Here is a 15,029-nt window from a genome sequence, read left to right on the forward strand (position 1 = left end):
GCTGTCACCCCACGTTGTGTTTAAGCCATTTTCTATTAGGTGGGATTTCACCAGATTCCCAACAGCATCTGCCAACACAGCCAGTGTCAGTGTGACCCAGATGACAGGTGAATGTGAGATTTGGAATAAAAAGTGAACTCATAAAAGTGTAAAAAGAAATCACAGGTAAATATTTTCAAAGCCCTAGAATGAGGAAGCCTTATCTAATTATACGCCAGAATTATAAAGTAAAAATATGGGTAGATATGACTTTATAAAAATTACAGTTAGAGGGCCACCTGGGTGGCTCAGTCGGTTAAGTGTCTGACTTCAGCTCAGGTCATGATCTCACGGTTTGTGGGTCGAGCCCTGTGTTGGGCTCCGTGCTGACAGCTCATTGCCTGGAGCATGCTTCAGATTCTATATCTCCCTCTCTCTCTGCCCTTCCTCTGTTCGTGCTTTGTCTCAATCTCTCTTTCTCTTTCTCTCTCTCAAAAATAAATAAACATTAAAAAAATTAAAAATAAATAAATAAACATTTAAAAAAATGGGGCGCCTGGGTGGCTTAGTCCCTTAAGTCACTGACTTCAGCTCAGATAATGATCTTGTGGTCCGTGGGTTCGAGCCCCATGTCGGGCTCTGTGCTGACAGCTCAGAGCCTGGAGCCTGCTTCCAATTCTGGGTCTCCCTCTCTATGTTCCTCCCCTGCTCGTGCTCTCTCTCTCAAAAATAAAAAAAAAATTTTTTTTTTAATAATTAAAAATAAACACACAAACACTTAAAAATTTACAGTTAGGAAAAAAATTGGAGACTGATTAGTCTCAATTCATCTCCCACTGCCCATCTGGCCCCCCACCACCACCACCCAGTGATCACCCAGACATTCCTCAGTGCTTTCCTGTATCACTTTGAAAAATTGTGTCATCTCAGGTATCTTATCTGTAGATTTAAAAAGTTTGATTAATCATGTTGTATCCTTTAAATATTTCCAACTTCATTTGTCAATTGTACCTCAGTAAAGCTGGGGGAAAAGGTTTGATTAACTGATCAATAAGGTCTTCTTTAGCCTTAATAGTCTAAGATTTTATATTTGCTAAAATACAGTGCTTGTGCATGGTTTTTTAATAATTCATTCACTCAACAAGTATTTATCATCCTCAACTATAGCCTTGTGCATTAGCCACTGTGGATGAATAGAGGATACAGCACCTAATTGTGGGAAGTCAGGGGTGAGTGGGAGAGGAGCCCACTGTCAGAGACCCTGGAGAGGGATCGTCTGAGTAAGGGGGAGGTCAGTGGTGCCTGAAGGTTTTGTAAATCCTATGTGAGAAAAAGAGAGTCCTTGGGCATCTTAGACAGAGTGCACCATTTGGCTTCAAGTCTCAGAGCCGTGTCTTACTAAATGTGTGCCCAGGAGTTAGTTACTTAATGTTAGCACCTACCTCATGGGGTTTTTGTGAGAGTTTAATGAATCTATAGGTGAAGTATTTAAAACAGCAAGAGTTCTATAAGGATTATCATCATCATTGTCACTCAGTACCATTGCTTCAAATATCACATATGAACCAATGACTCCCAAATTGATGTCTCCAGTCCTGATGGCCCCTGAACTCCAGGCTCTTGTATTCAGCTGTTTTCCTGACATGCCCACTTAGATGGGTGTTGCTTCCATTTTAAGCTTCTCAAGCATCATATGCCCTAAATGGAAGTTTTTGTTTTCTGCTCCTCTCGCACTTGTTCTTCCTCTAATCTCTCCAAATCTCCGGATGATGATACCACCATCCACCCTTTTGCTCAAACCAAATATCTATGTCACCTTTAATCCCACCCTTTCCCTCAACCCCCATGTCCAATCTGTCGGCAAGTCATGTTGACTCTACCTCTGAGATACACCTCATGCCTTCCATAGCTTCTGCTCATCCTCTGTTTGAAGCTAACATGCTCTATTACCTGATGATATAATAGAATCCAATCACTTATACTTTGTAATCCTGCCCCTCTGAATCTGTTTTCTTCCTGCAGTACTTAGGACAAATGCCAAATTCCTTAGCAAATCTGCAGTTCTCTACCTAATCTGGCCCCTTCCTTCCTTTCCATCTTCAACTTGTTCTACCTTCCCTTCCCCACCCCCTACTCACTATGGTCCAGCCACTTGGGTGATCTTTCTGGTCCACAAACATGCTAAACTCTGTCCCATATCTGGGCTGTTATATTTGTCAGTCTCTCTACCTGAAATGCCCTTCCTTGGATCTCAGATCTCAGCTCAAATGTTCAAGTACTCACAGAGACTTCTCCCACCTAAAGTGTCTTCCATCGGTCCCTGTTTCTCACATTGTCCTACCTACTTCCTGCAGTGCTGGTATCACAGTCTGAAATGGTCTTGTACCCTTGTTTATTGGGACAAAGGCTCAGCAATGTTGGGGACCTGCCTGTCTTCCAGGCAGTGTCTTCAGGAGCCGGCATAGTGCCTGGCATGTAGGGAATGGATGAGGACACCACTGCTCCTGAGATGGGGATGCAGGAGGAGAGACAGCCTGTGGGAGGATGAAGAGCTCCTCTTCGGATCAGTGTTTGGCTACCCAGTGGCGAAGCTTACGCATTCTCCAGACATCTGGATAGTCACAGGTTCTCGTGAAGGGTGACTCAAACCAAGGTCCTTGGACCAGCAGCGTCAATGACAGCATCACGTGGGAGCCTGTTAAAATTCAAATCCCCAGACCCTATCTTGAACTTTGAGAATCAACATCGCCGGGAGTGGGGTTCTGTGCAAGCTCTCCTGGTGAGCCCTACGCATACTGCAGCATGCGAGGCTCTGTTCTCCTTTTGTTTTCTGAAGCTGGACACAGGTGTGGAGGAAGAGCCAGATGAACCTCAGCGTCTCCTCCATCCTTCCCTCCAAGGAGCCCCTGTCGAGACTCTGTTTGCCCACTGCCAGCTCTCTGCCTGCCCTTTTCTTGTCTTGACTTCTCATCGTTGCATCCACTTGACAAATGTGAAGTTTTGACAGTTCTTACCACCTGTAAACTATGGTATCTGTTTTTGGTATATGCTCTTTGAACATAAGAAAGAAAAGTTTTTATTTTTAGTATTTTATTTTAGACAGTCACTTAATTCTGAAACACTCAGGCAGCCAGTAAAGGCCAGAACACTACAGGGAAACCAGTGCTTCCAATGGGCATGTGTGATCAGAATGGACAAGTACATTATGTCCCAAGGCTATAACACAGCCGACCCTCAGAGACAACAGGAGGGGATCTGGTGTAGGTTAAGGGAATCTTTGGTGGTAAATGTATTTGAATTGGTGGTTTCCCAGCATTACCACTTTGGGTCCAAGTGAAAAAAATCAACTCTGCTTTTTTGTTTGTTTGTTTGTTTGTTTCTGTAACATCAAAACACTTTTGTGAAACAGACTTCTCCGAGACCCACTGTCCTGTTGTTAGTGTCTCTCTTCTTGGCTCCAGCTGTTGGGGATGTTTTGGTGACCTCACTGGCTTATCCAAAGAAGAGACAGATCCGAGGGCGTATGTGCTTTCGGTGTTCATGGTCACCAGGCTGCTCTTTCCAGAGGTGCTGACAGATGGCTAAGGCTAAATCAGCCAGAAATGAGAAGTTAGACACTTTCTTGGTGGCAGGAGGCACAGTGTGCAGAAGAGCAGAGAGAACATTCCCAGGAGCAGCCAGTGTCATGTTCCAAGAAGCCCTAGCTGTGTAACATCCATGCTAGGGTAGAGAAAGCTGGGTCTGTCCATGGTTGCCTTTCCAGAAGGGTCCGCACTCTAAGACCAAAGTTGCCAGTAGATCTGTCTCCCAAAATCCTAATAGGGATTTTACCCTCTATAAGTTGAACTAGGTGAGTGTCAAACATTTCAGCTGAGGGAGCCCAGTGAAAGTGTGATAGCCCCCTCCCAAGGAATTAGCGTGATAGAAAAATCAAGATTTTTCCACCTCACCCCTTTACTCATTCATTCCCTGGAGCTAGGCTAGGGGCAGCAATGAGATGCAGAAGAGAATGAAGAATTGTCCCAGCCTTTGAGGAGCTGGGAGTCCATAGGAGGAAAGATATAAAAAGAAAGAATTTGAGAACAGTATGAAAGTGCACAAGAGTATGCTCTCTGCTAGAGGAGGCAGAGAAGAGAGCCATGGATCCTACCAGCGGTAGTGGAGGAAGGTTCCTCAGGTAGCATTTTACCTGCTCTTTCTCAGACGAGGGGAGAAGAGGCCAGGAGAACAGGATGAACAGCAATAATAAACATTTCTCTAGTACTACATGTGGGTTCAGCACTTTTAGCATATGAATGCATTTAATCCCCATGACAAGCCTGAGATGGGCTCTGTCATCACATTCACCTTACAGGTGAGGAAACTGAGGTTCGATGAGGGTAAGGAGACTATCTAAGGTCACACAGCTAGTAAGTGGCAGACTGGCTCCAGAATTCAGGCTGTTAACCACTGTTCAGCCCAGCCTCTCACCATAAGTGAGCATGATATCTGGGGAATTTTGAGTAGAGAACAATGCTTTTGAGTTTTTTTTTTCCCTATAACCCACTTAGGAAGAGAAACCAGTTTAACCCACTCATCCCCACTTTCCAGTGGAAGAAGCATCTCTGTGATAAAGCTTCAGAGAATGTAGTAGTTGCTAGGGCTGCTGTGACAAACACCACAGACTGGGTGGCTTAAGCCACAGAAATTATTTTCTCACAATTCTGGAAGCTGCAAATCCAACCAAGATCAACGTGTCAGTAGGGCTTGCTTCTTCACATGCTCTCTGCTTGGCTTGTAGATGGCTGTCTTCCTCAGGTGTCTTTACATGGTCTTCTTTCTGTGCATGTCCTCTTTTTATAAAGACGCCAGTCATATGGGATTAGAACCCATCCCAATAACCTCATTTAACCTTAAAGACCCTATTTCCAAACACGGTTATGTTATGAGGTCGTAGGGGTTAGGACTTCAACATAGGAATTGGTGGGGAAAGGGGACCATAATTCAGCCCAGAAGAAAAAGCAACCAATGTCAACAAATGATACTGTGAGTTTTTTAATGTTTATTTATTTTGAGAGAGAGAGCGAGCTAGTGAGTGCACGAGTTGGGTGGGGGAAGAGAGGGGGAGAGAGAGAGGGAGAGGGAGAATCTTAAAAGGAGGCTCCATGCAGTGAGAGCAGAGCCCAACACAGGGCTCCATCTCATAAACTGTGAGATCATGACCTGAGCTGAAGTCAAGAGTCTGACGCTTAATCGACTGAGCCACCCAGCACCCTGGTACTGTGAACTTTTACACATGATTTTATATCATTAAACAATGCTCTATAAATTTTTAAAGTACTTTTTTAACACTGTCCTTGGTGGTAGTTGTAAATAAATTTGCAGGCACCAGGTTACCAATGATGTTTAGCTGTTTAAGTCTGTTGGGATGAGGGTGGTTCCTGTCTACAATCACTTTAGCATATAATCATGAATCACTTGCATATGAACAGACCCATGCCTTTAATGAATGGAAAGCAATAGGTCAAGTGCTATAAATATGCTTCTTTATGCATGTAAGAGTAATCAAACAGGCCTGCACCAACAAAGATTTATAAATAAAAAGCAAGAATCATTCAGTGAACACCATGGCTGCTTGGACACCGTACTGATGTGTTGCTAAAAAAAAGTCCCTTCCGAAGTGTTGGAATTCTAAACATTGAAACTTGCTCCTATACATCCAGCAGGGTCTTCACAGCCCTGTGTGGCTGCTGGATTTCTCAATAGAATGGTGAACCAGAACCGTTAATGAATTCTAACTTACTATTACTAAATGTTGGCAATTTTTAGTAACTCATTTTATAGCTTTATAATAAGTGATTTTATTGCTTAATCTGAAGAAAAATTAGAGCCTCCGGAATTGTCTGTCTTTTGCTAAGAGCTGTAGAAAGCAAACTGAAGTATGAATTCTGTGTCCACAATATTAGAAGTATTCCACTCTTTCATTTCCGTAAATCCTATTTAATTGGCTCCAAGCTCTGCATAGCCTGGCTCTTAGCCATCAAAAGGGTTCCCTTTGTTTTACCTTGCTCAGCCTGCCTGACAAGGTCAAACCAGATTCTGATGGAAGTGATGCCTGAAGCCAGGGAACCCAGTGCTTATTCTATGCATAATCTATGTTGAGTGGCTCAAAGCCCTTATAGGACCCGGGAAAAACTGGTCACATGCCCTGCTTCTGGCAGACTTGGGGGTGCACCCTTTCAGGCCTCCATTCCCAGGACTGCTGACCTGCCCAGGGGATGCTTGGCCATGATGCCCGGGGTTCAGCCTCTGCACACATCCAATAGCCACCATCTGCCTTCTCGGGACCATGTAATAGAAACCCAAATCAAAAATCTTCTCCCACGCCTTCCTTGCCTTGCTCTTCGTTTCAGGGAGTTTCCGCATGCCTTTCTTTTGAGCTGTTTCATTTCTCTTCTCAAAGCAGTAATCGCTCCCTCCCGAACTGTTGACCCGAGACTCAAAGCCTTTTTCTTTCACTCCACAATATATTAGTACACTGGTACAAGTGGGGTGCATTATTTTAATACCATTTGGAGACCACTGCTGAGTATGGTTGGGAATCATTAAAAAGCTTATTTCTTTTTTAAGTGTTTATTCATTTGGGGGAGGGGGAGGGGAGAGGGATAGAGAGAAAGAGAGGGAGAGAGAGAATCCCAAACAGGCTCCCAGCTGTCAGTGCAAAGTGGGATCATGCCCTGAGCGGAAATCAAGAGTTAGACGCTCAACCGACAGAGCCACCCAAGAGCCCCCATTAAAGAGCTTCTAAGAAGAGCCATAACATAGATTAACCTTTTTGAAAAAACACCCTAAGATGGACTTGATATTGGGTGATCTTAAGAAATTATATAATGGAATTGTAGTTGCACAGAAAAATGTCCTTATGTTTTAGAGATTAATACTGAAATACTTATGGGTGCAATGTCATGATGTTTGTTATTTCCTTTAAAATGCTTTGGTGATAAATATGGGAAAATACCGCAAACTGTCTCATTGTAAAGCTAGATGAGGTACAGTGGCATTCATTATTCAGTTTCCTCTGTTAGAAAAACATGTTTTCAAAAACTTTTTATAGTAGAAAATGTAGAAATAAATCCCTCTGGTGGCTCTCTAGGAGTTGGGCCCCAGGGGAGGGAAGTAGGGAGCCAAATTAGTGAGGAGGCAAAGGCAGCAATTCAGGTGAACACAGATGAGGGGCGGAGCTAAAACCGAGGCACCGCCCACACTGAGAAGGTTGTGGACTGAAAGGTATCATCTAGTTTGTTCTCTTCCCTCACTCCCACAGTCCAAAGTGCTTCGGGAAAAATGGCTGCTGCAGGGTATCCCCGCTGGAACTGCCGAAGAGGAGGAAGCCAGGAGGCGGCAGTCTGAAGAGGATGAATTCAGAGTCAAACAACTGGAAGATAACATTCAGAGGTAGGTGGTTCCCAGCCCAGGGCACCTCTCCACCCCCACTCCCTACACTGTGGTGTTACAGTGCAGTAACCACTACCCTCCTCTAGGGGGCCTTTCTCAGTGCCCGCCCCCTTTCCCAGAGCTTCGGAATTCTATTCCTAAACAGAATACATTTGTATCCTTTAAACTTTTCCAGATAACCCTGTGTTATTACTCTGGGTACTAATTATTGCATTGGGCTGTCATTCGGTACAGTGTTGTTTTCCTGGACCAGGGAGGGGTTGGAAGCAGGCTGCCCCTTCAATAACTGCTCCCCTTTTGAGTTCTTCCATCAGCTTTTGTCCTTTTCCTCCTATGAATCAGGCTGTTAGCTGTTATTGCTGCTGGAGCGGGTCTGTTTTCAAATTTGCTACACTTGATCAATCTGAAGTGGGGAAACTATAGCAGGGGGGTTTGGAATGGAAAGGACAGAGTATAGAAGAGCTGAATGAGGGCACCCCTGTGCTCTAAAAATTCACTTTGTGTTGCCTGCTTGCTCTGCTCAGAGGGTGAGTTGGGTTCCTTTATGGTTGTCAACCAGGTTCTGAACATTTCCGTCTGGGAGATAAGTGACCCTCCTGTGGCCAGTGGTTGGACCAAGAACATAGGTTTGCACTTGAAAACTGTAGTCCCACCAGGTCCCAGGACACCTAGCCAGAGATATGAGATGGGGGTGGAAGGTGGTGATCAGAGATGCCTTGGAACCGAATCTCCCCCTCCATCCCATCCCACCAAACCCTGCCTCAAATATCAACTTCAAGAGCTTCATCTGTTTCTCCTGAGGTGCAAGCTCTCTTAGAACACAAAGGGTAAGAGCTACCTGGCTACCGGCCTTTATACTGAGGAGTGAACGAGGTCTGTGAGAGTACCTGGGGACTCCAGTAATGTCGCCGGGGAAAACAGACCGGCCGTAAGCCCTGAAGGCCTAGGTCCGTACTTTGCTTGGACCCTAATGTCCCTCAAAGAGGTCTGAGAGCAGCTTAACTAAATTTTGCTTGTGGGGAGACTAGCTAAGAAAAAGCTGTATGTGATGTGCGTGTGTGCATATACATAGACACACATATGTGGGTGGGTGAATATGTGTCTATACACAGTTTTTTTAGAATACACAGAGTAAAGGCTAAACTATTACCAGCCATTTTAGTTAGATCGATATATGTCGTTAGAAGAAGAAAATTTTAGTCCTGGAAATATGGCATCAAGTTTGTGAGGACAAGTACCTCCAGAATGTACGAAAGGTCTTCCTGTTGGAAGCCCGGAAGGTGGACAGGGGAGGGCCAGGATGGAGTCACTCAGAATCCCAAGCCTCGGGGGTTTCTCTCCTCAGAAGTGGCTCAGCTGGCTGTGTCTTACACAACATGAGGAAGCCAAGGATTATTGAAACTATTGACAATATAATAGGTTGAAGAGGAAAAGGCCACTCGGAGAAATGGTGGAGGAAGTCTCAAAGTGGAGAGTCTACAGTGCTGTCAGCCAGAGGGACAGTGGATACAATGCAGGAGCGTCTCTTCGCCGTCGCTCTGGTTATAAGTTCCATCATTTTCCTGCCCCTTTCTTACTGGTTTTACGTCACCACAACAGATGGGTCTGGTGCAAAGCAGACACTCCACAGCTATTCGGTGAATGAAGATTTGGGACTGGGTACCCCACATATTGGGCAGAGAAAGCCTGGGAGATTACTCTCCAGCCTAACTTGGCAAAATCCTAGGAGCCAAGTGGCTTGGACACAGTCTGTTCACTACCTCGGATATGAAGGGAGACAGTATACACTCCGATGGGCAGAAAATTTTGTTTAAAATCATTTTTTTCAGAAGCCGTGTATCTTTTCTCAGAGTCTGACAGGGTCACTTCATCTTGTAGGTGTTACAGATGGAAGGTGAAAAGGATTTGGAAAATAGGACAAAATTAGTTATATGACCTTTTCTATTTTTCTTAAACGGCATTAGAAAATGTGGTCCTCCCACCAAATTGGCAGTTTCTCTTTGGCTTGCATACGTATTAGATCACTGTTTTGGCCTCATAAGTGGTAACTCTTACCTGTGGGATGAGCCACCATGTGGAGGGAGAGTCTCAAATCGAGACTGAGTTTTGGCTGAATTGACCATCGGAGTGAAGTGTTAGAGTTAGGGGCTAGTATATTGTTTAGGTGGGCATCATCATATTCAGAAAAATAAGGAAAATCTCTTTTTTTATCTTTTGAGTCAATAGAATAAAGAGCTCACTCAATGTATGCAGGCCGTCTCTTGGAGCCCCTTGAGGAGATAGATACCCAATCCGGAAGGAAAGAAATCATAGAAGCCTAAAAGGATGGAGGTGGGGTGCTTAGGCCTTGATTTGGCAGGTTATTTCCTTCTGCCACTTTCATGGCTCTGCTGGGCATTGCATTTGCTGGGGAGTGAGCTGCATTCCCTGGAACTGCTTTTCTGTAGGAGCAGGCCAGCCGATGGGCATCATTTCCTCCTCAGGTCTCCCGGAGGAAAGAGTGTCTTCCTACCCTGGAAGTCAGTTTCTGCTTCCCCTCATATGCCTTGCAACTTCTCTACTGGAATGGTTAGCGTCTTTAAGTTCTCGTCTCAAGGGAAGAAGGGAGCTGTCCTGCCTCTTCCCTTAAAGGACCCTCAGCCCCCTAAGCCACTTTCCTTAGTCAGGCCTGGCTTAGTTGTCTCTCACAGTCCTAGCCATTTGAACAGCCCTGAAGGCTCATTGGAAGCACAAGCATCCTGCAGCTCTTACAGCCTAAGCGGACGGGGTATCCTGGCTCTGCTTGTTTTGGCTGAGCTCAGCCAAGTGACTCCAAGACATAGGTTGGACGAGTCTACGCTTGTCCCCCCTGCACTAATGAGCTAACCATGACTGCTTCCTTTTATGGCAATGGCAGAGGAGCAAGAGGGCAGAGCAGAAACAGAACTGCCCATAAGCCATTAGCCAAAGCAAGTCATGGCCACCCCAAAACCCAGGGGAGGAGATGGTCAACCTTCAGTGGGAGGAACTTCAGAGTTGTGTGGCAAAGGGCACAGATATAGGGGAGGGTGAAAACGGGGGGGCTAATAGTTCACTCTAACAGCAGTGTGATTGTTCAATTGAAAACTGCAGGCATTAGAGAAAGTCCAGAAAGGTGAATCCATGAGGAACAAGATGAGGTAAAACAACTTGAGAATTCACAGGGACAGGGAGAAGAGAATGAGAGAAAATAGGAGTGGCTTCGAGATCAAATTTAGAATCTGATCTTTATACAATAGGAATCCTGGAAATTGGCTACAGATCAAATGTAGCAGAACCACTAAATAGAGGGATTGTAAAAGAAACTTTCTCTGTTTGAGACAGATTATCACTCTTTAGGTCTTTAGATCTGGGTCTGCTTATCTAAGTCACTCCCGAACAGTAAGTTAGATTCTCCTAAAGAGATATGCAAACTGTCTTCAAATGACAAAGTATATTAGTACAGTTGTGCCCTGAAGGTATTTCAGTCCCTGCTGCTGAACCAGGAGTCGTTTGAAGAACCTGAAGGAACAATAGAGAATAGTAATCAAAGAGCAGGGAGAATGCCTACAAGGAAAGATGAATGGAAATTTGTGTCATTTAGCTTGGAAAAAGAAAAGGTAATGGCAACCTAATTCAGAACTTCAGTGTGTGTAGGATTTAGGCCATGTCTTAGTTCTGTATGTATGGGCCATTCTGAATTTGATAAAGACTTCAAATAAAGCATGAGAATTTGCACTTAAACCTGTCTCTTTCCTTAGATATCTTCAAGAAGAACATCACCATCTTTCCATTTGACTCTAAAATTCTTTATAGTGCCAGTAATCATACAGCAAGCTCCAGGTTTACAGACATGTTTTTTCACCAAAGTGTTATTTGTAAATTGGTGGTTGTTTGGAGCTAAGAATGTTGTCTGTCTTCCAAGACTGTAATATGTGGTGCTTAGATTTTGAGGGCAGCCCATAAGGATAAGGAGGGAGGGAGAGATGAAGGAAGGAAGGAAGAAACTGTGGGAGGAAAGAAGGAAGGAAGGGAGGGAGGAAGGAACTAGACTCTTAAATCCTGGGTATTAGAATCACCTGGGAAGCTTTTTAAAAAAATACAGATTCCCAGGCCTTATTCCAGGAAATTTGGATTCAGTGACCCAGCTGAGGAGCGCTGTTTTTTAAAGAGTGCTCCAGATAATCTGTGCAAATCACAGTTCAAGAAAGGTTGCTGTAGGGGCGCCTGGGTGGCTCAGTTGGTTGAGCGTCGGGCTTCAGCTCGGGTCCTGATTTCACAGTTCGTGAGTTCAAGCCCCACATGGGGCTTGCTGCTGTCAGTGCAGAGCCCACTTCAGATCCTATATCCCCGTCCCTCTGCCCCTCCCCTGCTTACACTCCCTCAAAAATAAATTTAAAATTTTTTTTTCAACGTTTATTTATTTTTGGGACAGAGAGAGACAGAGCATGAACGGGGGAGGGGCAGAGAGAGAGGGAGACACAGAATCGGAAGCAGGCTCCAGGCTCTGAGCCATCAGCCCAGAGCCCGACGCGGGGCTCGAACTCACGGACCGCGAGATCGTGACCTGGCTGAAGTCGGACGCTTAACCGACTGCGCCACCCAGGCGCCCCAAAAATAAATTAAAAAAAAAAAAGGAAAGAAAAGTTGCTGTAAATGGAAAAAAGAACAGACCATAAATAAAATTGAATTAATTAAGAGCACTAAAGCACTACAGTGATTACATGAAGGCAGTGGGAAAGGAAGAAGAGAGCTGGTCACTACAATGGATAAACAGACGGCCATTCTTTTGTACAACTTTTCCCTGGCCAGTGTCAGGACAGCTCAGTCTATTGCTTATTTTCTTCACTTACTAGAAACCAGAGGTAAAATCGGCTAAATATGGTCAGAATTGTTGACAGCCAAATCTTTACAAAGATTTCTTTTTTTTTAAATTTTTTATTTCAAATGACACATCTTTTGTATGCTTTATTTCCTATTGGGGTGCCATATTGAGAAAGGCCAAAGGATTGTTTCTGGCTTGGGCTCATTGTAAACCATTTTCTTTGCTGTCACTATATGTGATGGGTCCCTGGAGCCACACATGGGCCTCACATTGATACTCTTGGAGACTTCTGACAGTTAGATCCATATGACACTTGCCTCCTTCACATCTGCTCCAGTCAACAAGTCCTGTTACTTGCCCTGTGATCTTCCCACTGAAGATGCTCTTTCTAATTTCATCAGGTTTTATTCACATGTTTGAAATGTAGTGTTCCAGTGCTCTCTTAGCAGCACATATACTAAAATTGTAATGATATAGAGAAGATTAGCATAGCCCCTGCGTGAGGATGATATGCAAATTCATGACGCTTTGAAAGTTAAGTGTTCTTAACTTTCTTTGATGAGTGAAAAATACGGGGAAATTTGTTCCCCCCACCTTGGAATTACCCCAGTGAGGATGAGGGACTTCAGGGACTAGTAAATGAAAATGGAACGAGCTCTTTTAAAGCTAGGGTATTAATGCTAGCTCTACTGTTAACTTGCTGTGTGAATCTGGGTAAGACTCACACTCTCTCTGGTCTCAGTTTCCTCATCTTTTCAGTGAAGGGTCTTTCAGGATCTTCTAGCTCTGGTATTCTGAGAGTCTTTAATTTGGGAAGTTGGCTAGAGATCCCACTTCCTATGCAGAGAAATGCTGCTGTTGTAGAAGGAAGCGGTTTAGGAGACAGGCCAGAATTGGGGAAGGAGGTTAACTTCTCAGGAGACAAAGCCCCATATGTGAATCAGTGACTCATCACAGATGACTAATTCATCTTATCAGCTGTCAGTTCTAAAATATGTCCCATCAAATATTGATTGAATAAACTTTTGAAGTCCCGGTTGCTAACCTAGATGGGGCATTGCAACTTTTAAAAAGAAAGTTCAAGACGCCTATGAACTGGCCCATTTCTGCTTCTGAATTAACATCCTTGGAGTGCTTCTGTTGGTCTCTGATGAATACCAGAATTCGCTTAATTTTCCCCATTCTTAAGAGGTTCAATGCAGAAGACTAGAGACATTAGGCATAAGCATGTGTGTGTTGTATGGTGGGATTTTGGCAACCAACAAGAAGACAGCCATCCACAAATAAATGTTCTAGAAAAGGCAACCACAGAAATGTTCATTGGAATCACAAAGGACACTTGCTTGGGATTCAATCTGTTCTTCATCCTGTCTATTTTTGACTCCATGATGCACTGCTCTCCAGCAGCAGAGCCTGGAGCCCTTACATGGGCAATTCCACATCTGTGCATCCCAGCCTGTGGCCCCGCCCCACATCCACATCTGGCACTCAGCCCTGGTCTCCTTCCCATTCTCTTTGTTTCACCATAGTAAAATCATAGATACTGTAAACCACACAGTGATGTAGTGGGGTCACTTTATCATCCATTGTTCCTTGGTCTCTTACTCTCTTCTGGGTCCCTAGCATTTTGGTTTCCACTGAATTCATCAATTTTCTTGTTTTTATCCTCATAACACTGCCACAAAGTAGTGGTAATGATGCCCATAATACAGTTGGGGGAACTGAGGCTTAGGAGGTAAAGTAACTTGTTGCCCCCAATGACCCCAAGTGACCCAAGTGAAGAAGTAAGGGGTGCCTGGCTGGCTCAGCAGGTATAGCATGTGACTCTTGATCTTGAGTCCATGAGTTCAAGCCACACATTGGGTGTAGAGATTACTTTTAAAAAAACTAAGTGAATAAGTATTTCAACTGGCTCTAATGCCACCGCACTTTCTGAAACATCTGAACAAAAGTTTAGTTTAAGTTCAAAATTTTGAGACGTGATATTCAGTGAAATCACACTGAAGTTCACCTCAGGATGCAGTGGGGGGGGGGGGGCTCTTCCCTCCTCAGCCCCCACCAGCGTCTCCTCAGGAAGCAGAATAGCAAGTGTGCCATTGTGAGTGGTCCTCGTGGCTCGGAAGCCTGCCCCCCTCAGGTTCTGTCTGGAAGTACAGATTCCACTTTAGGCTCGGTTCCTTTTTCTCTTTCTGAAGCCCTTTGCTCTTGAGTGCTCTTTCTTGACTGTATACAGCCCGAGTCTCTGCTGCAAACAGTATGTTGTTATATAAAAGGCTCCCAGCACACTGATTAGGAACCTGGACCTTAGAGTCTGACTGACTGGATTTGAGCCCCAGTTCTGCATTTGCAAGTTGTTTGATCTTAGACACAGTGCTGCTGTCTGGACTTGAGTTTCCTCACCGGTACCCTGGGGATAGCAATGCCCATCTTGAAGGGTTGTTGTAATGTGTACAGATCATATGCTCTTGTGAAGTGGCAACTACAGTTGGTTGTCAGTAACTAAGAGTGGTGCTTTTGTTGTTGTTTTCTCCTCCATCCTTCTGGAACAGGGTTTCTTAATAGCAGAACTACTGATGTTTGGGCTGGAGAGTTATTATTGTCGGGGAGGGTGTCCTGTGTATTGCAGGATCTTTAGCAGAATCCCTGGCCTCTGCCCAGGAGATGCCAGTAGCATCCTCCCACCCCCAATTTGACAATCAAAAATGTCTCCAAACATTGCTGAGTGTGTCCCCTGGGCCCAGCCGAGAACCACTCCTCCAAAGGCTGAAATTACAGGTGTTGATACTAAAATTAT

The 15,029-nt window shown here is 44.5% G+C and overlaps 1 protein-coding gene and 1 non-coding gene across 9 annotated transcripts in view; both read left to right on the top strand.

The window, feature by feature from the left end:
- PALM2AKAP2 (PALM2 and AKAP2 fusion) overlaps positions 1-15,029 on the top strand; it is a 331,612-nt gene that overhangs the window by 74,745 nt on the left and 241,838 nt on the right. For all 8 annotated transcript variants that reach the window (XM_030292893.1, XM_030292899.1, XM_030292897.1 and 5 more), the window contains exon 3: positions 7,283-7,413. In XM_030292893.1, coding sequence (XP_030148753.1) covers positions 7,283-7,413 — 131 coding nt within the window. The remainder of the gene's footprint in view (positions 1-7,282; positions 7,414-15,029) is intronic.
- On the top strand, positions 12,670-12,775 carry LOC115500241. Its single transcript, XR_003964477.1, has one exon. It is a non-coding gene; the product is annotated as a U6 spliceosomal RNA (small nuclear RNA).

Source organism: Lynx canadensis, chromosome D4, assembly GCF_007474595.2.
Source record: "Lynx canadensis isolate LIC74 chromosome D4, mLynCan4.pri.v2, whole genome shotgun sequence".
NCBI classification, from domain to species: domain Eukaryota; kingdom Metazoa; phylum Chordata; class Mammalia; order Carnivora; family Felidae; genus Lynx; species Lynx canadensis.